The sequence below is a fragment of the Salmo salar genome, chromosome 15 (assembly GCF_965601325.2).
Source record: "Salmo salar chromosome 15, fSalSal1, whole genome shotgun sequence".
NCBI classification, from domain to species: domain Eukaryota; kingdom Metazoa; phylum Chordata; class Actinopteri; order Salmoniformes; family Salmonidae; genus Salmo; species Salmo salar.
Window position 1 is genome coordinate 95,530,956 of NC_138305.1, and position 25,815 is coordinate 95,556,770.

Sequence of the window (25,815 nt, forward strand, 5' to 3'; positions counted from 1 at the left end):
GAGGCGCAGTGAGTGGTTGGGTTTGGGTGGAGTTCGGTGGAGTAAAGTTGGATGTACTATACCATTTTTTTCTCTCAAATTAGCCAGGATACGCTACAATGTTTTAGCAGCAAGACCATAAGAATTCTAAAAGAAACCTGATTTTATCATAGAACACGAGCATAGATATATCGATAATGGTTGATGTAAGTGAAGAATCGTTGTTGGATTATTTCTACTCAGCCGGAGGGAAAGTAAAAAATTCAGATTTAATGAAAACATACAAGCCTTTTATTGGTCACAAGGACATGGAGCTGCGTGGTAAGTAGCGGTACATTGCATCTAAAATGTAGAATTGAGAAAGGATTTAACCTAAACAGCAACAGCTTCATGTGTTCAGTGATGGATGGCTTTTAGCGATGTCACTGAACGTACCATGTCTTGCCTCATGCGACATCTGTCATGTAGCTTTCATGATATGATCATATTCAACGGTTTCCAATTTCATATATAGTTTTCCCGTAAACCCATTTGTTTCTCATTGTTCCCAATCCCCAGTCGGTTAGTTTAAACGAAACATCTGCTTTACATTAAAGGGCCTTTAAACAGATACAATTACACCAGGAATTCTGTCATTTCCTTTGAGACCAGTTATAGCTGCATGAATTCTCCAGTGCCCGCTACCCAACCCTCAGATCCAGAGCACTCCAACGAACCGTTTTCACCATTGGACTGTGGTATTCTGCTGTGACGTTACAACAATGCTTCACCCTGATAAACAGTGTGATTATGGTGCTGCCTTTCTGTAATTGATACCAGCCCCTGAATCATGAACCCAAGTCAGCATGAACCCAAGTCAAATATGTTCTTATGCTTTACCAATCATTTCCCATGCACTACACCACAGCGTTATCCCTGCTTGGTACTGGATAAAATAACTAGGCCTTAACATGTTTGACTGGCTCTAGATAAATGATGATCCAATGTGACCTTGTATTACAGTTGTACCGCTTGTACTGTCCAGATGCTATCTCAGTGGTACAGTTGTTGACAGAGGTTTCCAACGAAAGCTGCTTTACTGTGCCATCTGACATGGCTCGAGTGTCCAATTATGGAAATGATTTTCAGTACATACAGTACTTAAAGTCTGTTATAACAACATGTGTTCCCTTCTTTAATGGGCACTATTGCACCATAATAGTGTTTTAATCATAATGCAATAAATGAGGCCACATGTACCAGCACAGCTAGATCTCTAATGGAGTGCTCTTTTATTACGATGAAACAAAATGGGGACATTGTGGGAAAGTGATAGCTAACATTGCTGTGTCTGTCCAGTTGCTATGGTTATCTGTCTACCTCAAGCTAATGAATAACTGAACATGGTAACTGTGTCACCCCTATGTTATTACTAAGTCAGGAATTATTTTGTTGATGTGATGTAAGTGGCCACTTCCTCTGGATTTCCTGTTTTTGTGGAGGTGAAGTTGTGAACTACTGTCTCATTCTGAAATGTTATTTCCTTACTCTGCTGTCAGGAAAGAGGTCAATTGTCCAGGTCTATATATTCTTTCATACCTAAGCATTCTTTCAAACACAGGGCTTCTGCCATTAGTATTCTGTATGTTGAACTAGGATGGTCTATGTTAAGTGGTCTGGCTGTTGGAGTAATGGATCAATTCTCAGAAAGCCTATATAAACCAACGTCTTTCAGCATCAAGTCTGAATATAATTTCACAAACTCAGTTGTATCTGTGAGAGAAGGAGATAAATAGTTAACTATTGTAAAAGCCATCCATCTGCAGTTGGTTTGGGTTCCCATAGGAAAGCTTTAATACTGCGGAAATAGACAGATAGGTTGGGGTTGGGATTTTTGGAGATGATGCGTGAGTCAAGTTTTTTTTTTAATCTGCCTGCCTCTCATGTTGGCAGGGAGAGGTCTGGTTTCCTCTCTGTCCCTTTTCCCAGTCAGTGACTTTGTTCTGAGATGATTGTAATGCAACTGGAGCAGTGCCTGGCCTGCAGAGGAATGAAGAATGAAAGCCCCTCACTCCTGGAGCCCCTGGGGTTCACCCCAAATTGCACCCTATTCCTTATATAGTGCACTACTTTTGCCCAGAGCTCTATGGGCCCTGGTCATATGTAGTGCACTAAATTGGCAATAGGGTGTCATTTGGGACAGAAGCCTGGTCTCTGCAGGCAGGGGGAATATGGTGAAATAACAGGGAGGGGAGATCAACCACCAGCCTTCACAGGCCACACAATAATCTCAAATAGCCATCACGCATTCTTCTGGTTCAAAAGGTCTACATCTTGGAATGCCAGGGTGATGCAACAGCCTTATTTAGAGTAAATAGAACATTCCGTTTCAGATAAATCTAATCAATCATAAGATAACACTTGATCCTATTAGTGGTTATTATTCCATAAGAAATCTATTACTACACTTGTTATAAAGTATTGTTAGACCAAATTATATTTGTTTTCCTTGTCATCCTTTGACATGTTTTCTCTAAATCCCTCAGAAAATGAAAGTCTGAGGTTTTGGGAGAGAACAAAAATTGATGTCAGGTTTTTGAAAGTGGATATGCCAACGTTGTTTCTTTTCCCCAGCCAAATACAGAGAGGAGTTCAAACAGATCATTGACAGGATTGCTGTTGTGAAATCAGAGAATGTAAGTGAAGTAGAGCTTTTGACCATTTGTGGATTGTGTGCCATGAAAAGCTGTGATAAAATCAGTGTGCATAATTCTTTAATGTTCCACACTCAAATCAAGTTCCCTTTCCACAATATGGAGTCAGCCATGGTAGTTAAATTGTATGAAACAAAAAAAGGATATGGCATTTCTTTGCTGGGTCTGTTTACTATGTAGTTTGTTGTGTTATTGGTTATATACAGTGTTGTTACCATTCAGTTACATAGTAATTAGAAAGGGCAACTTACAATAATTACTTTACTTTTAGGTCAAAGTTGTCCTCTCATATACAGTAGGCCTTTACCCTCCTCATCTCCTGCCGGCCTGCTGTCTGTCCCCATCAGGGTGAGAAGTATCTAGTTCTGAAGAAGAGATACCGGCAGCAGAAGCAGGACAGTGAGACAGAGCCTGGGACAGACAGACAGGCCAGCCCTGCCAGGCCATGGGCCTCAGCCCAGTGGGATGGGTCAGGGGTCTCGTCTCTCTCCAGCCCCCAGATGGAACCAGACCTCCAGCCTGAACCGGCCAAGGGGGCAGAGGAGAGGAAGCCTTCCCAGGTGACGTGGTGTGGAAGAGGCCCCAGCATTACTGTCACAGAGGCACCCGAGCAGGAGCACATGCAAGAGGTCAGGCTCTATGTTGGCTCACTAGATAGACTCTGTCCTTGATACTTGTGTGTGCCCTTTAGTCTGCTCAAGTCTGCATATTTGATAAAATATAAATGCCATTGACAGCATTAGAGAGGAATACATCTGTATGAAAATAAGACTTGGCACTACTATCAGTCTTATCCATTTCCCATGGAATTGAGTTAAGTATGACTGCTCTCTCATTCTGTCATCAGACCTCATTCTGGGCATAAGAGTTGAAGCACAGACGGGTTCAATGATGAGAAAGTCAAACAACTTGTTCCAATGGCTGTATCTTTACTCAAAGGGTGTAGCTATTCAGAACCAAATTTTGGTTGTCATTCCCATTATATTTGAGTTGCAAAATTGTAATTATATTTCCAGATAAATCAGGGGTGGACTGGGACCAGAAATGGCAATTGGCATTTCTAACACACCAGCCCATTCTTTCTCTTGAGGCCCCCACACATTTATTTCCCTCATGGCCCTCACTCCCCCCCCCCCCCCCCCCCCGAGGCCCCTCTTATTAGCCAGATAATTATAATTTAATGCTAGAAACCCAAGTTAGACAGGCCCACTGGGCTAAAAATGGACCATCCCAGTGCCCCTGTGATAAATGTAAGGGTAATTTGCACAATGATATTTGACCTCAATAAAACCCATTATTCAGGTCTTCAATTTACACGATAATCTGGCTGAAGTGATTTTACATATTGTTCATGGAAAACAATCTTAGTAGTAGTGTGTCTACAATCCTAGCTTTCAAAGAGAATATTCAGTACCAGTCAAAAGTTTGGACACACATACTCATTCCAGGGTTTTTCTTTATTTTTACTATTTTCTACGTTGTATAATAATAGTGAAGACATCAAAACTATGAAATAACACGTATGGAAGCATGTAGTACCCCAAAAAGTGTTAAACAAATCAAAATATATTTCATATTAAGAAATAACACAAAAAAAAAACAGAAAACTGAGCGTGCATAACTACTCACCCCCCCAAAGTCAATACTTTGTAGAGCCACCTTTTGCAGCAATTACAGCTGCAAGTCTCTTGGGGTATGTCTCTGTAAGCTTGGCACATCTAGCCCCTGGGATTTTTGTCCCATTCTTCAAGGCAAAACTGCTCCAGCTCCAAGTTGGATGGGTTCCGCTGGTGTACAGGAATCTTTAAGTCATACCACAGATTCTCAATTGGATTGAGGTCTGGGCTTTGACTAGGCCATTCCAAGACATTTAAATGTTTCCCCTTAAACCACTCGAGTGTTGCTTTAGCAGTATGCTTAGGGTCATTGCCCTGCTGGAAGGTGAACCTCTGTCCCAGTCTCAAATCTCTGGAAGACTGAAACAGGTTTCCCTCAAGAACTTCCCTGTATTTTGCTCCATCCATCATTCCTTCAATTCTGACCAGTTTCCCAGTCCCCGCCGATGAAAAACATCCCCACAGCATGATGCTGCCACCACCATGCTTCACTGTGGGGATGGTGTTCTCGAGGTGATGAGAGCTGTTGGGTTTGCGCCAGACATAGCCTTTTCCTTGATGGCCAAAAAGCTACATTTAATCTCAACTGACCAGAGTACCTTCTTCCATATGTTTGGGGAGTCTCCAACATGCCTTTTGACGAACACCAAACATGTTTACTTATTTTTTTCTTTAAGCAATGGCTTTTTTCTCTCCACTCTTCTCTAAAGCCCAGCTCCTGTGGAGTGTATGGCTTAAAGTGGTCCTATGGACAGATACTCCAATCTCCACTGTGGAGCATTGCAACTCCTTCAGGGTTATCTTTGGTCTCTTTGTTGCCTCTCTGATTAATGCCCCCCTTGCCTGGTCCATGAGTTTTGGTGGGCAGCCCTCTCTTGGCAGTTTTGTTGTGGTGCCATATTCTTTCAATTTTTTAATAATGGATTTAATGGTGCTCTGTGGGATGTTCAAAGTTTCTAATATTTTTTTATAAACCAACCCTGATCTGTACTTCTCCACAACTTTGTCCCTGACCATGACTCGGTCTTCATGGTGCCACTTGCTTGGTAGTGTCCCTTGCTGAGTGGTGTTGCAGACTCTGGGGACTTTCAGAACATATGTATATGTACGGAGATCATGTGACAGATCATGTGACACAGATTGCAAACAGGTGGACTTTATTTAACAAATTATGTGACTTCTGAAGGTAGTTGGTTGCACCAGATCTTATTTAGGGGCTTCATAGCAAAGGGGGTGAATACATATGCACGCACCTCTTTTCTGTTTTAAATTTGTTCCATTTTTTTTCAACAATTTATTTTTTTTCATTTCACTTCACCAATTTGGACTCTTTTTGTATGTCTATTACATGAAATCCAAATAGAAATCCATTTAAATTACAGGTTGTAAGGCAACAAAATAGGAAAAATGCCAAGGGGGATGAATACTTTTGCAAAGCACTCTACCAGCCTCAGAAATTGCAGCCCAAAAAAATGCTTCACAGAGTTCAAGTAACAGACACATCTCAAAATCAACTGTCCTGAGCAACACTGTTCCCCGGGCGCCAAAGACGTGGATGTCGATTAAGGCAGCCCTCCGAACCTCTCTGATTCAGAAGGGTTAAATGCGGAAGACACATTTCAGTTGAATGCATTCAGTTGTACAACTGATTAGGTATCCCCTTTCCCTGTTCAGAGCAGACTGCGTGAATCAGGCCTTCATGGTCGAATTGCTGAAAAGTAAACACTACTAAAGGACACCAGTAATAAGAAGAGACTTGCTTGGGCCAAGAAACACGAGCAATGGACATTAGACCGGTGGAAATCTGTCCTGATGTGTCTGAATTTGAGATTTTTGATTCCAACCACCGTGTCTCTGTGAGACACCGAGTAGATGAACGGATGATCTCCGCATGTGTGTTTCCCATCATGAAGCATGGAGGAGGAGGTGTGGGGGTGCTTTGCTGGTGACACTGTCGGTGATTTATTTAGAATTCAAGGCATACTTATCCAGCATGGCTACCACAGCATTCTGCAGCGATACGCCATCCCATCTGGTTTGCGCTTAGTGGGACTATCATTTGTTTTTCAACAGGACAATGACCCAAAACACACCTCCAGGCTGTGTAAGGGCAATTTATGCTACAATCAGCTGACCTCAACCCAACTGAGATGGTTTGGGATGAGTTGGACCGTAGAGTGAAGGAAAAGCAGCCAACAAAGTGCTCAGCATATGTGGGAACTACTTTAAGACTGTTGGAAAAGCATTCCAGGTGAAGCTGGATGAGAGAATGCCAAGCGTGTGCAAATTTGTCATCAAGGCAAAGGGTGGCTACTTTGAAGAATCTCAAATATAAAATATATTTTGATTTGTTTAACACTTTTTTGGTTACTACATGATTCAATATGTGTTATTTCATAGTTTTGATGTCTTCACTATTATTCTACAATATAGAAAATAGTAAAAATAAAGAAAAACCGTTGAGTAGGTGTGTCCCAACTTCGCTGGTACTGTATGTTAAGCCAATAAAGGGTTATTGTCCACAGAAGTATGTATGAAGCGTTCAAGCTCAAACGGTATTTACTCACACTGTTGTTGAAGGCAGGAAAAGATCAACAGCACAACACAAGTAGTTACTGCATAAAGTGTGAATTGTAGCTGATCACCTCAACAAGCTGTTAACAGAGCACATTTTACACCCTGTGCACTGCACATGCAGTATAATATGGCTAGAACTTTGGCAGAGCTACAGTAACCAGGGGTAAATCGAGAATGTTCGTATTAAATGGAGAATGGAGAAATGGCGTCATTCTGTATGTTATGTTGCTGTGCTTCCAGGATCAGCACACTGAGAGAAAACCCTCACCGTCTGTTTCGGAGGAACCCCTTGTGCACAGCAACGGGGAGAATGAGCTAGACAGAGACTCAGGGTCAAAGGTGAGAGGCTAGTGACAGCAGGATTAAATCTCAAAAGTATTTTCCTCAATTCCTTGCGTCCCCTCTCCTTGCCTCGTCTCCTCATAAGGTTGGAGAGAAGCGGAGAGAGCGTTAGAGTTCTGAGGAGAAGATATCTTCCAATGCTCTCCTCACATCCCTCTCAAAATGTCAGTGGGAGGTGAGGAGAGCAGCTCCAGGAATTAGGAAAATACTTTTGAGATTGAATTTTCCCCTGATGTTACTTCATCATATTTCACTATGTTGGATTTTAAGGTCTGTGGAAAGAACCAGTTGTCAGCAAATATTCCCCTGTGTAAAAATACTGTTAAACTGTGGCAGGTTGAACTTCCTCTTTGCACTCTGTTTATACTACTCTCCTTTGCTCTTGAAGAGCTTGGTGTTCTAATCTCGGGCTCTGAACGTTGTTATTATTGTAATAATTCAGAACTCAACGATAAAAAAATTCTGTCCAACAAATAGACTACATGACCAAAAGTATGTGGACACCTGCCCGTCGAACATCTCATTCCAAAATCATGGGCATTAATATGGAGTTGGTCCCTCCTTTGCTGCTATAACAGTCTCCACTCTTCCTAGAAGGCTTTCTAATAGATGTTGAAACATTGTTGTGGGGACTTGCTCCATTCAGCCTCAAGCGCTTTAGTGAGGTTGGGCACTGATGTTGGGCTATTAGGCCTGGCTCGCAGTCGGAATTCCAATTCATCCCAAAGGTGTTCGATGGGGTTGAGGTCAGGGCTCTTTGCAGGCCAGTCAAGTTCCTCCACACCGATCTCGTCTAACAATTTCTGTATGCACCTTGCTTTGTACACAGGGTTATTGTCATGCTGAAACAGGAAAGGGCCTTCCCCAAACTTTTGCCACAAAGTTTGAAGCACAGAATCATCTAGAATGTCATTGTATGCTGTAGCGTTAAGATTTCCCTTTAGTGGAACTAAGGGGCCTATCCGAACCATGAAAAACAGCCCCAGACCATTATTTCTCTTCCACCAAACTTTACAGTTGGCACTATGCATCGGGGCAGATAGTGTTCTCCTGGCATCCTCCAAACCATTAGTCCGTCGGCCTGACAGATGGGGAAGCGTGATTCATCACTCCAGAGAACGAGTTTCCAATGAGTCCAATGGCGTCAAGCTTTTTATTTATTTTTGTAATTTTTATTTTACCTTTTATTTAACTAGGCAAGTCAGTTAAGAACAAATTCTTATTTTCAATGACGGCCTAGGAACAGTGGCTTAACTGCCTTGTTCAGGGGCAGAACGACTGATTTTTACCTTGTCAGCTCGGGGATTTGACCTTTCGGTTGCAAGTTGGAAAGGTGGCATCCTATGACTGTGCCACATTGAAAGTCACTGTGCTCTTCAGTAAGGCCATTCTACTGCCAATGTATGTCTATGGAGATTGCATGGCTGTGTGGTCGATTTTATACACCTGCCACCTATAGCCGAATCCACTAATTTGAAGAGGTGTCCACATACTTTTGTATATATAGTGTATTTTTCTTCCCCCGTAATTTTTCTTTCCAGCAGAGAAAAAAGTGGACATGTGCCAGTGTGGAATTGGTTGAATAAATAGGCCTCCACTTTTCTTGTTACACAAGGCATGTATGACAGCGACATGAAAGAGTTGTGTGTTTTACACCATCTCTCTGTATGATCTGAGAACAATTAGCAATCAAGAGCTTGACAAAACAAAACATAAAGAAAACGGCAATTTTCTCCCCAAGTTAATCAGCCAGAATGACACTTTTGTGCATTCAGAGAATTCTGTGCTTTATTTTCTGATCATTTTTGACCCTTTGTAAAACGGTGGGTGTTCACAGTTATTATTACATTGTACCCTTGGTGTGAAAAACTGTGTTTGCTCTGTGGCTCCATTTGCCATCCTGTCTGTTTGTATGTCTGTCTGTCTCACTCTTTTTGCATCACTTCATCCCTTTTGATCTCTGAAGTTTAAGGTGATAAATACAAACAGTGTGATTGTAATAATTGTGTGTGTGTGTGTGTGTGTGTGTGTGTGAATTAGGCTCTTAGCACATACTCATCATATTCCATGATAATTTACTTGAAGTAAGCGCTACCAAAATAGCGCAGTACCCTTCATAATAAGTCTGCCCAACTATTGATCTATGGACTGCCACTTTTGTCTAAATGTGACCTTTATGTATGTACCTTAACCCAGCACTGACGTTTTTTCAGAAAATATGTATTTTAAAGTTGTGGATTTTATTGTATTGATTGTTTTATTGTGTATTTATGACTATTGTGAATTGTGTCAAAACAAAAGTCAGCATTAGCTGCCATTGATACTTTCTTTATTAAATTGAAATAAAACATTCTCTGATTCGTCTATGTCTCTCAGTCAGAGTCCGAAGAGCAGGAAGAGGAGTGTACGGGCAGTATGGGCTCCACCCAGGTGGCTGTGAGTTTCCTCATTAATATACAGGTAGCATTAATATACAGAGGCAGCAGGCAGCCTAGTGGTTAAGAGCATCACTGCTTCGAATTCCCAAGCTGACTATGTGAAAAATCTGCCGATGTGTCCTTAAGCAAGGCATTTAACCCTAATTGCTCCTGTAAATCGCTCTGGATATGTGCGTCTGCTAAATTACTAAAATGTAAATGTATACAATCATATATTCATACTACACGTTAATGTATACAGTACTGTGATGTCTGTGCTGGCCATTTACTTAGCTCATCCACTCCCTGTCCTACAGCTGGACCCTGTGGAGAAGGAATGGATCTACTCTGCTGCGTGTGGCTGTCTCTCTGACCTCGCCCAGCTGCTACAACAGGAGCCCTCCCTGGCCAACAAGAAGGTAACCCCCCCCCACATGCCCCACCCCAACGCGGACCTTAAAAACGTGTTATAAGAGTCACCCTCATCATTCTGTATGCCATTGCAATATAAATGTTGTGGATGAATAAGAAGCCATGTTTTAATGGGATGCAGGTAAAAGTATTCCAAGATGTTTAACTCTATGTCAGAGCACCACACTGATATAGAGTTTTTTTCCTTCTTTCCTTCATTTGGCTTTAAAAGGACTTCACCTCGGTGAGTATACTTTCTCCAAGCAAATATGTATACTTCATGTGCATGAGTGATAAGCGTAAGTGGATCTACATAGAAGAGTGTATGTTATGACCTGCATGAACTAAGTAGTTAGTTTGACTAATATTGTTTCTTTTCTGGTTGGAATCTGCTATGTTGTTCCTGCCTGTGACCATGACTGTCTCTCTCAGGGCGTAAGTAGACTGACTATTGATATCCCACTGTATGGGCAGTCTTTATATGTTCTGTCTCTGAATTCTTGACCACTTAAAAGTGCCTAACAACAATAGCCTATATTACGTGTGTTAACATTTGGTCATGATTGCTCATATTTTCGTTGCTCATCATTATCAACAGGTAAAAAGCAGTGTAAAACCTGCCCCTAACTCCCAATTCCATTTGTACTAATTGCATATAGTCAACATACCATAGTTTTTGTTTTACTTAATTGTATTTTAAAAACCCTGTGATGTAAAAACATCAGATCATGCATTTCAAAGGTGCTACTATCAAAAGGATTATGAAAGATCGCTTTTTAACTCCTGAACCCCCCGCCCTGCCCCCCGTCCCGCCCCGCAACCCAAATCCCTTTATTGGTCTCTCTGTGCGCTCAAGAGATTTGGGTTTATGTTTGTTGTCCCTCCCCTCTGTTGGGGTTCTCACACTGTCCTGTTTCAGACCACCTTCTAAGACCTAACCCTAAGCCCCTGCCATCACCATACCCACCCGGAAAAGATACCAGGGTCGCCATTGAAGTGCAGGGAGATGGGAGGGGGGGATTAGAGAGAGACTCTTAATGCTCCACAAAGACTTCAACCACTTAAAGATAATCTAAAAGTTATAGAGCAGGCTGGGATTAATTGAAGAACAATTTTGGTTGTGTCCTCGGGAAGATGCTAAATCTCCCTCGGATGGCTTTGATGCCCACCGAACCACCACCCTTCGGCGGTGAAGTCCCCCTTACCTAGGGCCTGAGTTTGAGGAGGTCTGGGTGCCGTTTGTTCCTTGGTCTGAGGTTGTAACTGACTCTGTGACCTACAAAGATTAGACCATTCATAAACTTTGACTTTCACAATAGCAGATGCATTGTGTAGCCTTACTCTCCCCCTCAACTGTCATTAACTAAGACTTGCTTATTCAAAGACCAACATATGTTAACCACATCTAACATATAGATGTATGATCTTCATTTGATCACTCTTTTGTTGCTGAGAATTTTCTAGCACCGCAGGAAATGCAGATGAGATTTGTGATTTACATAAATTCACTGAAAACCCACACTAACACACGGTAATATTAACAGAAACATAAGCGTTTTGCTGCAGCTGCGATAACATCTGAAAAATATGTGTACAAATATGGACCAATAAAATTAGATTTTGATTTGACAGTATTGCACTTTTCATGTTACCTACTTTTAGCTAGCTAATAGCCTCCAAAGTATTTGGACAATTACAAAATACATTATTTACCATTCATTTCTATTGGGCACAAACAATCTGAAACACAACCAAGACAAACAGCAAATGCATCCAACATTAAACTTGATGTAATCATTGTGTACTCTGAATATAGGACCAAATATTTAACTTTTTAAGTGCATTTTGTCCAATACTTTTGGTACCCTAAAATGGGGGGGACTATGTACAAAAAGTAATTTCTAAACGGTTAACCCACAAATTATGAAAATACCATCAAATTAAATCTGACAGTCTGCACTTTAACCTAATAATCATTGTATCATTTCAAACCAATGTGCTGGAGTACAGAGCCAAAACAAAAATTGTCACTGTCCCAATTATTTTGGGGCTCACTGTATGTCAAATTAAGATCCTACACCTGTATCATATTCCTTCATGATCTCCATCTCTCTCTTTTTCTTCATCTACATGTGACATGGGCTCCCCCCTCCTGACATGTTGGACTGGGATGTACTTCCTTTTACCCTGTCCTGTAGTTTGTAAGTATATCATTCTCCAATCACTCCTCAGTGGTCTTACTATGAACAGCAAGGTGTCACACAGGCCATAGGTCATTTTGTCAGATGTGTCTCCAGTTGACCAACCTTTGGCCACTACTTACTTACCACCACACACACACACACACACACACACACACACACACACACACACACACACACACACACACACACATACACACACACACACACACACACACACACACACACACACACATACACACACACACACACACACACACACACACACACACACACACACACATACACACACACACACACACACACACACACACACACACACACACACACAAAGTTGGTCATCAGTCAAGCAGGCAGGCATGCGGGGGGTGGCCCCACCGGGCTAGGACAGGAACGAGAGGCACGTGGAGGGGTTGAGGCAACATCCTGTCCAACCTCGTCCGTCACTCCTGCCCACTAGGGGACCCGCCGAGCAGCCACTCAAACGACCCATCCGACCAATCCGTCTTCAGCGTGTGACAGGGCAGACAACAGAGATAGAGATACTCAGAGCCAGACTTCATCTATCACAATCTGTCTCCCAGACTGGTTTTGGACATCTAGAGGTATATCTTCTCCCATGCTTCTATGAGAACTGATATTGAGGTTTTGGTATAGTTCACTGAGGTTGTGGTATATAGTGCACAATGCAGGAGACAAAGAATAACCATTATGGCCATAAACAAGCATGAATACTAATCACAGATTGTAAGCTCATACTTTCTAACAAACTAAAGGAGATGATTGATTGACATATTTTGATTGACATAGGAAACCTACTTTTGTTTTCCCTGTTCCATGTCTGGAGTCAGACTCAGACACACAGGTTGTAGTTAACAGGCTGACATCTGTAGCAAGCACATGTTTTCACCTGCTGAATAGCCTGTTATTACACAGCCTGAAGTGCTCAGAGACCCATTGACAAGAGTAACACAGTTGATCACAACAGCAGCACTATGTCAGACAGGTGGATGTGGTGTGCATGGGAGTTTTCATGTGTGTGCGTGTGTTGTTTTTTGTGTGTGTGCATGTCTGTGTGTGCATGTTGTATGTGAGAGTTTGTGTGTGTGTGTGTCTTTGAGTATGTATGTGTGTGCGTGTTGTCTCTAAGCGTGTGTGGTAGGCCCACAGCACGGAGGGGCCCCAGTGCTGTTCTTCTGACGGCTGCATGCTGACAGTGGGGCGATGCTTGGGTGGGTCTCCCCTCTCTCCCCCTCTCCCCTCTGCAGGTCACACCAACACCATCAATCTTACCCCCCCGTGACAGGCGGCTGGGCACCCCTGTTGTGCGCACAGTGCAGTGTTGTTTTGTAATTAGGCTCAGTCAGATGGCAGGAAACCATCCCACCACCTCTCCCTCCATCTCTCTACTCCTCCTGTGCACAGCTGGGCCACTGCCTCAGCCAGCCTATCAGAGCTCTCAACCTGATCTGATTTACTCTGTTTAAACTCCTTGTTAGAGGAGTAATGACACTATGCTAATTACTATCTACTAAATAACCACCACTGGGAATGTACATGTATCTACAAGTATTTGTGTATATGCTAATACAATACAAGTATCTGTGTATACTTAAAAATAAAATGGTAACTCCTGTGTCAGTGCTTTTGTTATGTACAGTAAAGGGAATTCGTCTGTATTTTGTAAATGGCTTACATTTCTCTCCTTGTTTTGGCCACAGACAGCTCTACACTGGGCAGCCAAACATGGCAAAGAGGACATGGCCACCATGATGGCCAATGCAGGGGCTGACGTCAACACTAAATCTGTGAGTATGCTCTTGTCTTCTGTAAATATAGGAGGTACACCGTGGGTCGTTCCACGAAGTGAGTTCCTTTTGCATCCCTTTGATATTTTAAGTAGACATTGTGTACCAATATTTAATTTTAAAAGCCTGTTATATTAAATGAAGTGCCCATTAATACAGACCACATGGAGAATTCAATAAATCTGATTTTCTATATGAATAAAGGCTTGCTAAAGTGCCAAAATGTGCATTTTGAAATGTCCTTCTGTGCACCTCTGTGACTTCTAGGAAGATTTTAACCCACTTAATCCCAACATTTCTGCAAGTTTCCAATATAATTGTAAAGCCCTAGTTATTTTGTTGCTGTGACAAAGTAATTTCTGAAGATGATTTATTTCATGTTAATATTAATAACAAATAAATAAATAATAACGATGGCCCTCATTTTAAGGTCAACCCTGTTATGTGAACTGAACTCTCGTTTTAAGAGAGATTTTATTTTCAAAAGAAACATTGAACATCTAATAGTCAAATAATAGTGTAAAATCAGGTGAGCTGATTCTGTTCTTTTTGGCAATTTGCCGGTGTTTTGTGGTGGAAAACTGAGTGGGTCGATCATAGCATGTCAACCATGTTACCCATATATAGACAGGCTAAAAATCAACAATTTCAATATTTTTTGTGAAGCATGCATTTAATTCCTGTTGTGTTGCACACAACAAGCTTCCATTCCCCCTGTCACAAGAGGATTTATTGCTGATTTAAAATGAACTTGTCAACCCTGTTATTTTATTCGGTAATTAATAGGCATGGGAAAATATGTTTTTTTATTAAGTTGAACATGTGCTCTTCATGACAAAATCTTAAAACTAAGTTAAATAAAAAGTTGTTGCACTACTCAAAAGGGACTTGAGTTTGAGTTCATTTTTATTTTTACGACAGTGCACATTAATCAACATTTCAGTGAAATAGCAAGCCGGCTCATTTTCAACTGCAGTCCCGGGACAGGTTATTGTTTTGTGGAATGACTCCTGTTTGGCACACCTGCATTTGGGGAGTTTCTCCCATTCTTCTGTATCAGAAATTGGAATGGTCTGTTACAAAATATTGTCTTACTGTACAGGTAATAACATTACTCCTGCTTTTATTTTCTTTCAGCATGTGAGTAACTCCTCTTTCATCTAAGTGTATCATACACAGGAAGTGATCTGGTAAAATAGGTACTGTATGTTGTTGTCTGTATACACTATTTGGAGGCTGGCCAGGCAGCGTCTGGGTTGCAGCCGGGTTAGATGTAATGCTGCATCATAATGGTTCCTGTGAAGATACCGCTTTGCGAATGCATTACAGTAGTCACACACACACATGCACACACACACACACACTCACACTCACACTCACACCACACCACACCACACCACACACACACACACACACACACACACACACACACACACACACACACACACACACACACACACACACACACACACACACACACACACACACACACACACACACGTCTACTAATAAATCAAGCCACATAATGTTCTTTCCCCAAAACACTGTCTGAATGTATTACCGTGCCAAACTCACAACTATGGCAATTTTCAGAGAATTACTAGCCAATATGTCATTAGGTTTTGTTGCCATAACCTCTGGTAATTTGTATATTCTCTCCTTTCATGTTTTCAATGGCTGTGTTGGGGCCATGGGAAACTCTAGGGGGTAGGTATTAAAACGTCTTGTATATTTTTCCATGGTTGAACCTTGAACCCTGCACACAGTAGACATCAGAGGTTATGTTCAAGTAGCTGTGTAATTCCATTTGCATTTTCCCCCAGTTGTTTTGGTGGGGAACATACAGTATAGACACATTTGCATGATTTTGCCCTTTTTGTTTTGCAGGGCTATACACCCCTGCATATTGCAGCATTGCATGGCCATCGAAACATTTTGGAGCTGCTCATTGGAACATATGGTAAATGACAGAGAAAGTTAACTCACTTGCTTTTTGTCTTTGGGGTGTGGAATGAAGGGTATCAATCATTGTCTCACGTCAGATACCAGACGGCTGTCTGCACTGATCTGTCTGATAACTCGCAAACACTCATGGAATAGCTAAAAAGAAAATTGGCTACAATATGCTGTCCTCACATTCAAAAAATGTACGAAGGTGACTTCGTCCACTGAGCCCCCTTTCATCCTCAAAACAGTCAGTTAATCTGACCCAAAATTATAAATCTGTAGCTAATATTGATGGGGTTTTTTCATGAGCAAGTCTTCATTACCTAATTCTACATCTAGTTAAGATGTTTTGTGGTTATAGAGTCAGTTTTTATGAAATTTGAAAAGTGCACGAAAATGTTATTAGTTAGTTCGCAAGTCTCAAATCAAATCAAATTGTATTAGTCACATGCACTGAATACAACAGCTGTAGACTTTACAGTGAAATGCTTACTTACAAGCCCCTAAACAACAATTCCTTAAAAAAAATATGAATAAGAAATAAAAGGAACAAGTAATTAAGGAGCAGCAGTAAAATAACAATAGCGAGACTATATACAGGGGGTACCAGTACAGAGTCAATGTGCGGGGGCACCAGTTAGTCGAGGTAATTGAGGTAATATATACATGTAGGTAGAGTTATTAAAGTGACTATGCATAGATAATAACAGAGAGTAGCAGCAGCGTCATAAGAGGGGGGGAGGGGGGCAATGTGAATAGTCTGGGTAGCCATTTGATTAGATGTTCAGGAGTCTTATGGCTTGGGGGTAGAAACTGTTTAGAAGCCTCTTGGATCTAGACTTCGGTACCGCTTGCTGTGCAGTAGCAGAGAGAACAGTCTATGACTAGGGTGGCTGGAGTCTTTGACAATATTTAGGGTCTTACCCTGACACCGCCTGGTATAGAAGTCCTGGATGGCAGGAAGCTTGGCCCCAGTGATGTATTGAGCTGTACGCACTACCCTCTGTAGTGGACCGAGCACACCTCATTCTCATCGACGGGGCTGTAGTGGGGCAGGTTGAGAGCTTCAAGTTCCTTGGTGTCCACATCACCAACAAACTAACATGGTCCAAGCACACCAAGACAGTCATGAAGAGGGCACGACAAAACCTATTCCCCCTCAGGAGACTGAAAAGATTTGGCATGGGTCTTCAGATCCTCAAAAGGTTCTACAGCTGCACCATCGAGAGCATCCTGAAGGGTTGCATAATTGCCTGGTATGGCAACTGCTCGGCCTCTTACCGCAAGGCACTACAGAGGGTAGAGCGTACGGCCCAGTACATCACTGGGGCCAAGCTTCCTGCCATCCAGGACCTCTATACCATGCGGTGTCAGAGGACGGCCCTAACAATTGTCAAAGACTCCAGCCACCCTAGTCATAGATGGTTCTCTCTGCTGCCGCACGGCGAGTGGTACCGGAGCGCCAAGTTTAGGTCCAAGAGGCTTCTGAGCAGCTTCTGCCCCCAGGCCATAAGACTCCTGAACAGCTAGTCAAATGGCTACCCAAATTATTTGCATTGCTGCTGCTACTCCCTGTTGTTGTCTGTGCATGGCCACTTTAGTTACTCTTTCTACATGTACATAATTGCCTCGGTTGCCTCGACGCCGGTGCCCCCTGCACATTGACACTGTGCCGGTGCCCTCTGTGGTTAGCCCCGCTATTGTTATTTACTGCTGCTCTTTAATTATTTGTTATTCTTTTCTCGTACTTTTTGGGGGGGATTTTCTTCAAACTGCATTGTTGGTTTAGGGCTTGTAAGTAAGCATTTCACTCTAAGCTCTACACCTGTTGTATTCGGCGCATGTGACAAATAAAAATGTGATTTGATTTTAAAGGTGGAATTTTTTCCCCTCTGGTTGCACATGTAACATGCTGATATAAATTTGGTCAAACGAATTTAAGTTTCCCTGCTCTAAAGTCCCCGGCCACTAGGAGCGCTGCCTCTGAGCGTTTTACTGTTTGCTTATGGCGGAATACAGCTCATTGAGTGCGATCTTAGTGCCAGCATCGGTCTGTGGTGGTATGTAGACATCTACGAAAAATACAAGATGAAAATTCTAGGTAGATCGTGTGGTCTACAGCTTATCATGAGATACTCTGCCTCAGGTGAGAAAAACCTTGAGACTTCCTTCGATGTCGTGCACCAGCTGTTGTTTACAAATATACAGTTGAAGTCAGAAGTTTACAAAACTTGATTTTCAACCACTCCACAAATGTCTTGTTAGCAAACTATAGTTTTGGCAAGCCGGATAGGACATCTACTTTGTGCATGACACAAGTAATTTTTCTAACAATTGTTTACAGACAGATTATTTCACTTATAATTTACTGTATCACAATTCCAGTGGGTCCGAAGTTGACATACACTAAGTTGACTGTGCCTTTAAACAGCTTGTAAAATTCCAGAAAATGATGTCATGGCTTTAGAAGCTTCTGATAGGCTAATTGACATAATTTGAGTCAATTGGAGGTGTACCTGTGGATGTATTTCAAGGCCTACCTTCAAACTCAGTGCCTCTTTGCTTGACATCATGGGAAAATCAAAAGAAATCAGCCAAGACCTCAGAAAAGAATTGTAGTCCTCCAGATATCTGGTTCATCCATGGGAGCAATTTCCAAACTCCTCAAGGTACCACGTTCATCTGTACAAACAATATTACGCAAGTATAAACACCATTGGACCACGTAGCCGTCATACCGCTCAGGAAGGAGATGCGTTCTGTCTCCTAGAGATGAACATACTTTGGTGCGAAAAGTGCAAATCAATCCCAGAACAACAGCAAAGGACCTTGTGAAGATGCGGGAGGAAACGGGTACAAAAGTATATTTATCCACAGTAAAACGAGTCCTATATTGACATAACCTGAAAGGCCGCTCAGTAAGGAAGAAGGCACTGCTCCAAAACCTCCATAAAAAAGCCAGACTACGGTTTGCAACTGCACATGGGGACAAAGATCGTACTTTTTGGAGAAGTGTCCTCTGGTCTGATGAAACAAAAATAGAACTGTTTGGCCATAATGACCATCGTTATGTTTGGAGGAAAAAGGTGGAGGCTTGCAAGCCGAAGAACACCATCCCAACCGTGAAGCACGGGGTTGGCAACATCATGTTGTGGGGGTGCTTTGCTGCAGGAGGGACTGGTGCACTTCACAAAATAGATCGCATCATGAGGGGAAAAAAACGTGGATATATTGAAGCAACATCTCAAGACATCAGTCAGGAAGTTAAAGCTTGGTCGCCAATGGGTCTTCCAAATGGACAATGACTCCAAGCATACTTCCAAAGTTGTGCCAAAATTGCTTAAGGATAACAAAGTCAAGGTATTGGAGTGGCCATCACAAAGCCCTGACCTCAAACCTATAGAAAATTTGTGGGCAGAACTGAAAAGAGTGTGCAAGCAAGGAGGCCTACAAACCTGACTCAGTTACACCAGCTCTGTCTGGAAGAATGGGCCAAAATTCACCCAACTTATTGTGGGAAGCTTGTGGAAGGCTACCCGAAACGTTTGACCCAAGTTAAACAATTTAAAGGCAATGCTACCAAATACTAATTGAGTGTACGTAAACTTCTGACCCACTGGGAATGTGATGAAAGAAATAAAAACTGAAATAAATAATTCTCTCTACTATTATTCTGACATTTCACATTCTTAAAATAAAGTGGTGATCCTAACTGACCAGAGACAGGGAATTTTTACTAGGATTAAATGTCAGGAATTGTGAAAAACTGAGTTTAAATGTATTTGGCGAAGGTGTATGTAAACTTCCGACTTCAACTGTACATAGTCTGTGCCACCTTTTCTTACCAGACGCCACTGTTCTATCCTGCCGATACAGCGTATAACCAGCCTGCTGTATGTTGATAATGTCGTCGTTCAGCCACGACTCTGTGAAGCATAAGATATTACAGTTTTTAATGTCCCGTTGGAAGTTCAATATTTCTCTTAGGTCATCGATTTATTTTCCAATGATTGCATGTTAGCTAGTAGAATGGAAGGCAGTGGGGGTTTATGCTATTGCCTACAAATTCTCAGAAGGCAGCCCGACCTCCGTCCTCTTTTTCTTTGTCTTCTCTTCCCGCAAATGACGGGTATTTGGGCCTGTTCCCGGGAAAGCAGTATGTCCTTCACGTCGGGCTCATCGGACTCGTTAAAGGAAGAAAAAGCTTCTGCCAGTTAGTGGTGAGTAATCGCTGTTCTGATGACCAGAAGTTATTTTTGGTCATAAGAGATGGTAGCAGCAACATTATGCTCAGAATAAGTGAAAAAAATAAGTTACAAACAATGCAAAAAAACGAACAAAAAACACAGTTGGTTAGGAGCACGAAAAACATCAGCCATCTTCTCCTGCACCATGATACCAATCAATCCGTATAAAATGGAAGTCAGGGATGCTAACAACGCCCGTTAACACACTAAACATGGAGTACTTCCGCTAGCTAGCTAGTTTAGTGAAGTTCTAGCTAATGGACAAATTCGTTTTCATGATAACCCTGTTTTCCCGTGATTAGTGTGCCGAATTCTACAGGACAGCTGACTGCTCTCTGCGATTTATCACGTTGGACAAATGTTATGAAGTTGCGAGACACAGTGCCAGCTGTCAGAGTGAGATACATGGTGATTTCTGAGAACAGTTCCATAACTTTGGTGCCATACAACTTCATCAACAAGCTGACAAACTAGGTACCATATGGCCATTCAAACAAGCTTGCACTTGGCTGCTAGCTGGAGAAAGTTTGCTCAGCTGATCGAGCATGGTTTGTCATAGTAGCCAGTGCATCATAGCTACTGAGAGCGGAGTGATTTTCAGAATTAGTAACTAGTGTTAGGCGGATGAGCATAATCGTGATTTTTAGAGATGAGTTCCACGTCCTACAATATAGATTGGTTGAGGGACGAGCGTTGTATAGGAGTGACGCCATCTGACGTGAGACAATGTGGTATCAATGCAACAGGTCAGCTATTAAGACATTTCTGAGTCAATGTTTGACATGTCTTTCCTCTTCACTCAGATGCGAAGGAGAACCTCCGGGACTACAGTGGCCATCTTGCATGCCACTACCTGAACATCAGGGAGCCTACAGAGGATGACAGAGCAGCTCCAGAGGAGATACGTGAGTGTCTCTTACTCTCTTCTTTTTGACTCCAATGTCTCTGAAATGTTGTCTAAATGCAGAAATGAACAGCGTATGTGGCTTTGTTAAGATCTAGACAGAGCACGAAAAGGTTACTCTTACAGTTAGGTTTCAGCCTTACATTCACTCTTAGAAAAAAAGTTGCTTTCTAGAACCTAAAAGGGTTATTCGGCTGTCCCCATAGGAGAACCCTTTGGAGAACCATTTTGGGTTCCATGTAAAAACCCTTTTTACTCAGGGTTCTACATGGAACTGAAAAGAGTTCTACCTGGAAACAAAAATGGTTCTCCTATGGGGACAGCTGAAAAACCCATTTAGCTTATAGATAGCACTTATTGTATTATACAGCTATGGTGGTCCGTATTTTGTTACATCAGAATTCCCTGAGTTCCATGTGGCCCAGGCCAGAGACCGCAGCAGGAACAGGAAGTTAACCTCGTTGTTCCAGTCCAAGAAGAAGTGGGGATCAGCGGAGGAGCTAGCCCCTGTAGAGGAGGAGAGGGTGGCACTAGCACCCCATCAACTCATCGTCCCCGCATTCAGACCCAGGAAATTCTCACGCTGAGAAAGTAGGTAACCAAATGCCCCAGCATGCAATGATGACATTATAAGTACATGTTCAGTCAGTGTATGTTTATTTGAATTTGAATGTATGCTTTTATGGTTTGTATGCTTGTATGTCTCGTGCCTTCGGAAAGTATTCAGACCCCTTGACTTTTCCACATTTTGTTACATTACAGCCTTATTCTAAAAATTATTAAATAGATTTTTCCCCTAATCATCTACACACAATACACCATAATGACAAAGCAAAAACAGGTTTTTAGAAATGTTGCTAAAAAAAAAAAAAAAAAGTTTTAATTAATATATCACATTTACATAAGTATTGAGACCCTTTACTCAGTACTTTGTTGAAGCACCTCGAGCATCGATTTTTCTTGGGGATGACGCTACAAGTTTGGCACACCTGCATTTGGGGTGTTTCTCCCATTCTTCTCTTCAGATCCTCTCAAGCTCTGTCAGGTTGGACGGGGAGTGTTGCTGCACAGCAATTTTCAGGTCTCTCCAGAGATGTTTGATCGGGTTCAAGTCTGAGCTCTGGCTGGGCCACTCAAGGACATTCAGAGACTTGTCCTGAAGCCACTCCTGCGTTGACTTGGCTGTGTGCTGGGGGTCATTGTCCTGTTGGAAGGTGAACCTTCGCCCCAGTCTGAGGTCCTGAGCGCTCTGGAGCAGGTTTTCATCAAGGATCTCTCTGTACTTTGCTCCGTTCATCTTTGCCTTGATCCTGACTAGTCTCCTAGTCCCTACCACTGAAAAACATCCCCACAGCAGGATGCTGCCACCACCATGCTTCACCGTAGGGATGGTGCCAGGTTTCCTCCAGATGTGACGCTTGGCATTCAGGCTAAAGAGTTCAATTTTGGTTTCATCAGACCAGAGAATCTTGTTTCTCATGGTCTGAGAGTATTTAGGTGCCTTTTGGCAAACTCAGAGTGGGCTGTCATGTGCCTTTTACTGAGGAGTGGCTTCCATCTGGCAACTCTACCATGAAGGCCTGATTGGTGGAGCGCTGCAGAGATGGTTATCCTTCTGGAAGATTCTTCACAGAGGAACTCTGGAACTCTGTCAGATTGACCATCAGGTTCTTGGTCATCTCCCTGGCCAAGGCCCTTCTCCCCCGATTGCTCAGTTTGGCCGGGCGCCAGCTCTAGGAAGAGTCTTGGTGGTTCCAAACATCTCCCATTTAAGAATGATGGAAGCCACTGTGTTCTTGGGGACCTTCAATGCTGCAGACTTTTTTGGTACTCTTCCCCAGATCTGTGCCTCGACACAATCCTGTCTCTGAGCTCTACGGACAATTCCTTCGACCTCATGGCTTGGTTCTTGATCTGACATGCACTGTCAACTGTGGGACCTTATATAGACAAGTGCGTGCCTTTCCAAATCATGTTCAATCAATTCAATTTACCAATGGTGGCCCCCGATGAAGTTGTAGAAACATCTCAAGGATGATCAATGGAAACAGGATACACCTGAACTAAATTTCGAGTCTCATAGCATCATAGAAAAGGGGCTGATCCTAACTGAACTAAGACAGGGAATTTTTACTTGGACTAAATGTCAGGAATGTGAAAAACTCAGTTTAAATGTACAGTTGAAGTCAGAAGTTTACATACACCTTAGCCAAATACATTTAAACTCAGTTTTTCACAATTCTTGACATTTAATCCTAGTAAAAAATCCCTGTCTCTGGTCAGTTAGGATCACCACTTTATTTTAAGAATGTGAAATGTCAGAATAATAGTAGAGAGAATGATTTATTTCAGCTTTTATTTCTTTCATCGAATTCCCAGTGGGTCAGAAGTTTACATACACTCAATTAGTATTTGGTCACATTGCCTTTAAATTGTTTAACTTGGGTCAAACATTTCGGGTAGCCTTCCACAAGCTTCCCACAATAAGTTTGGTGAATTTTGGCCCATTCTTCCTGACAAAGCTGGTGTAACTGAGTCAGGTTTGTAGGCCTCCTTGCTCGCACACACTTTTTCAGTTCTGCCCACAAATTTTCTATAGGTTTGAGGTCAGGGCTTTGTGATGGCCACTCCAATACCTTGACTTTGTTTTCCTTAAGCCATTTTGCCACAACTTTGGAAGTATGCTTGGGGTCATTGTCCATTTGGAAGACCCATTTGCGATCAAGCTTTGACTTCCTGACTGATGTCTTGAGATTTTGCTTCAATATATCCACATAATTTTCCTCCCTTATGATGCCATCTATTTTGTGAAGTGCACCAGTCCCTCCTGCAGCAAAGCACCCCCACAACATGATGCTGCCACCCTCGTGTTTCACTGTTGGGATGGTGTTCTTCGGCTTGCAAGCCTCCCCCTTTTTCCACCAAACATAACGATGGTCATTGTGGTCAAACAGTTCTGTTTTTGTTTCATCAGACCGGAGGACATTTCTCCAAAAAAGTACGATCTTTGTCCCCATTTGCAGTTGCAAACCGTAGTCTGGCTTTTTTATGGCGGTTTTGGAGCAGTGCCTTCTTCCTTACTGAGCAGCCTCTCAGATTATGTAGATATAGGACTTGTTTTACTGTGGATAAATATACTTTTGTACCTGTTTCCTCAAGCATCTTCACAAGGTCCTTGCTGTTTTTCTGGGATTGATTTGCACTTTTCACACCAAAGTACGTTCCTCTCTAGGAGACAAAACACGTCTCCTTCCTGAGCGGTATGACGGCTGCGTGGTCCAATGGTGTTTATACTTGCGTAATATTGTTTGTACAGATGAACGTGGTACCTTGAGGCGTTTGGAAATTGCTCCCAAGGATGAACCAGACTTGTGGAGGTCTACAATTTTTTTCTGAGGTCTTGGCTGATTTCTTTTGATTTTCCCATGATGTTAAGCAAAGAGGCACTGAGTTTGAAGGTAGGCCTTGAAATACATCCACAGGTACACCTCCAATTGGCTCAAATTATGTCAATTAGCCTATCAGAAGCTTCTAAAGCTATGACATCATTTTCCGGAATTTTCCAAGCTGTTTGAAGGCAGAGTCAACTTAGTGTATGTCAACTTCTGACCCAGTGGAAATTTGATACAGTGAATTATAAGTGAAATAATCTGTCTGTAAACAATTGTTGGAAAAATTACTTGTCATGCACAAAGTAGATGTCCTAACCGACTTGCCAAAACTATAGTTTGTTAATAAGAAATTTGTGGAGTGGTTGAAAAACGAGTTTTAATGACTCCAACCTAAGTGTATGTAAACTTCCGACTTCAACTGTAAATACCTATTATTTAAGAATTTTTTTCATTTGTCAAATATTCAAAAAACCTGTTTTCACTTTGTCATTATGGGATATTGTGTGTAGATTGCTGAGGATTTTTATTTATTTAATCAATGACATGTAACAAAATGTGAAAAAGTCAAGTGGTCTGAATACTTTCTGAAGGCACTGTATGTATGCTTTTATGGAGTAGAGAGCTCTAACTATTGACCTGTTTTTTTTTTTTTTATCGCTTTGATTGTATTGTAGCAATCTCCAAACATTATTTGATTGTCATTTTATTCAATTTAAAAAGTGTCATTTTATTCTAGAGAGACAAAATGTTACAAAAACTTTACATATGGAGCTATTTTGCATGCTGCATTGATTTTTGTCTTGTTCTTTCAATTTAGTCTGTGTTTGAATTTTACTTGCCTTTTTCTCACACCATGTTTTATTATGGAAGCGAACAAATTTAACAAGCAGGTGGAATGCAAACATTATTTCTCGTTGCGAGGGCTGATGTGACATTCCAGATTTGAAGTGCCATGTTTATATGTTGATTGCATTTCATTGTTGTCAGTTGGTTAATACGGGATGTTGTTTTGTATAAGTTCAACCTCAGTATTCACATTGTATTTCTATTGAAGGACAAAACAATAACAGATTATTGGCATAGAATAGTCAGTTCACAATGAAGTGGCTGTCTTCTAAGATTATGAAACGAGTTAACTGATGTGCCATGACTTTGCATCGTGTTTTTCTCAAGTTGTCAGTATTGCCTCAGTCTGAACATGCCTCTGATCAAGCTTGTTTTGTTTTGCACATTATTTATATTTTAGTAAATATTTTGATATTAAACTGCCATTTTGTTCTA

At 41.8% G+C, this 25,815-nt stretch overlaps 1 protein-coding gene across 1 annotated transcript; it reads left to right on the plus strand.

Moving 5' to 3' along the window:
- Nucleotides 1–25,815, plus strand: LOC106572639 (ankyrin repeat domain-containing protein SOWAHC). The gene is made up of 11 exons (XM_082962182.1): nt 1–300; nt 2,593–2,654; nt 3,020–3,301; nt 7,106–7,204; nt 9,584–9,643; nt 9,942–10,043; nt 11,262–11,276; nt 13,958–14,044; nt 15,932–16,004; nt 21,042–21,143; nt 21,542–25,815. The coding sequence occupies exons 1-11, from the start codon at nt 177–179 to the stop codon at nt 21,727–21,729; spliced, it is 1,194 nt and encodes a 397-aa protein (XP_082818308.1). The 5' UTR covers nt 1–176; the 3' UTR covers nt 21,730–25,815.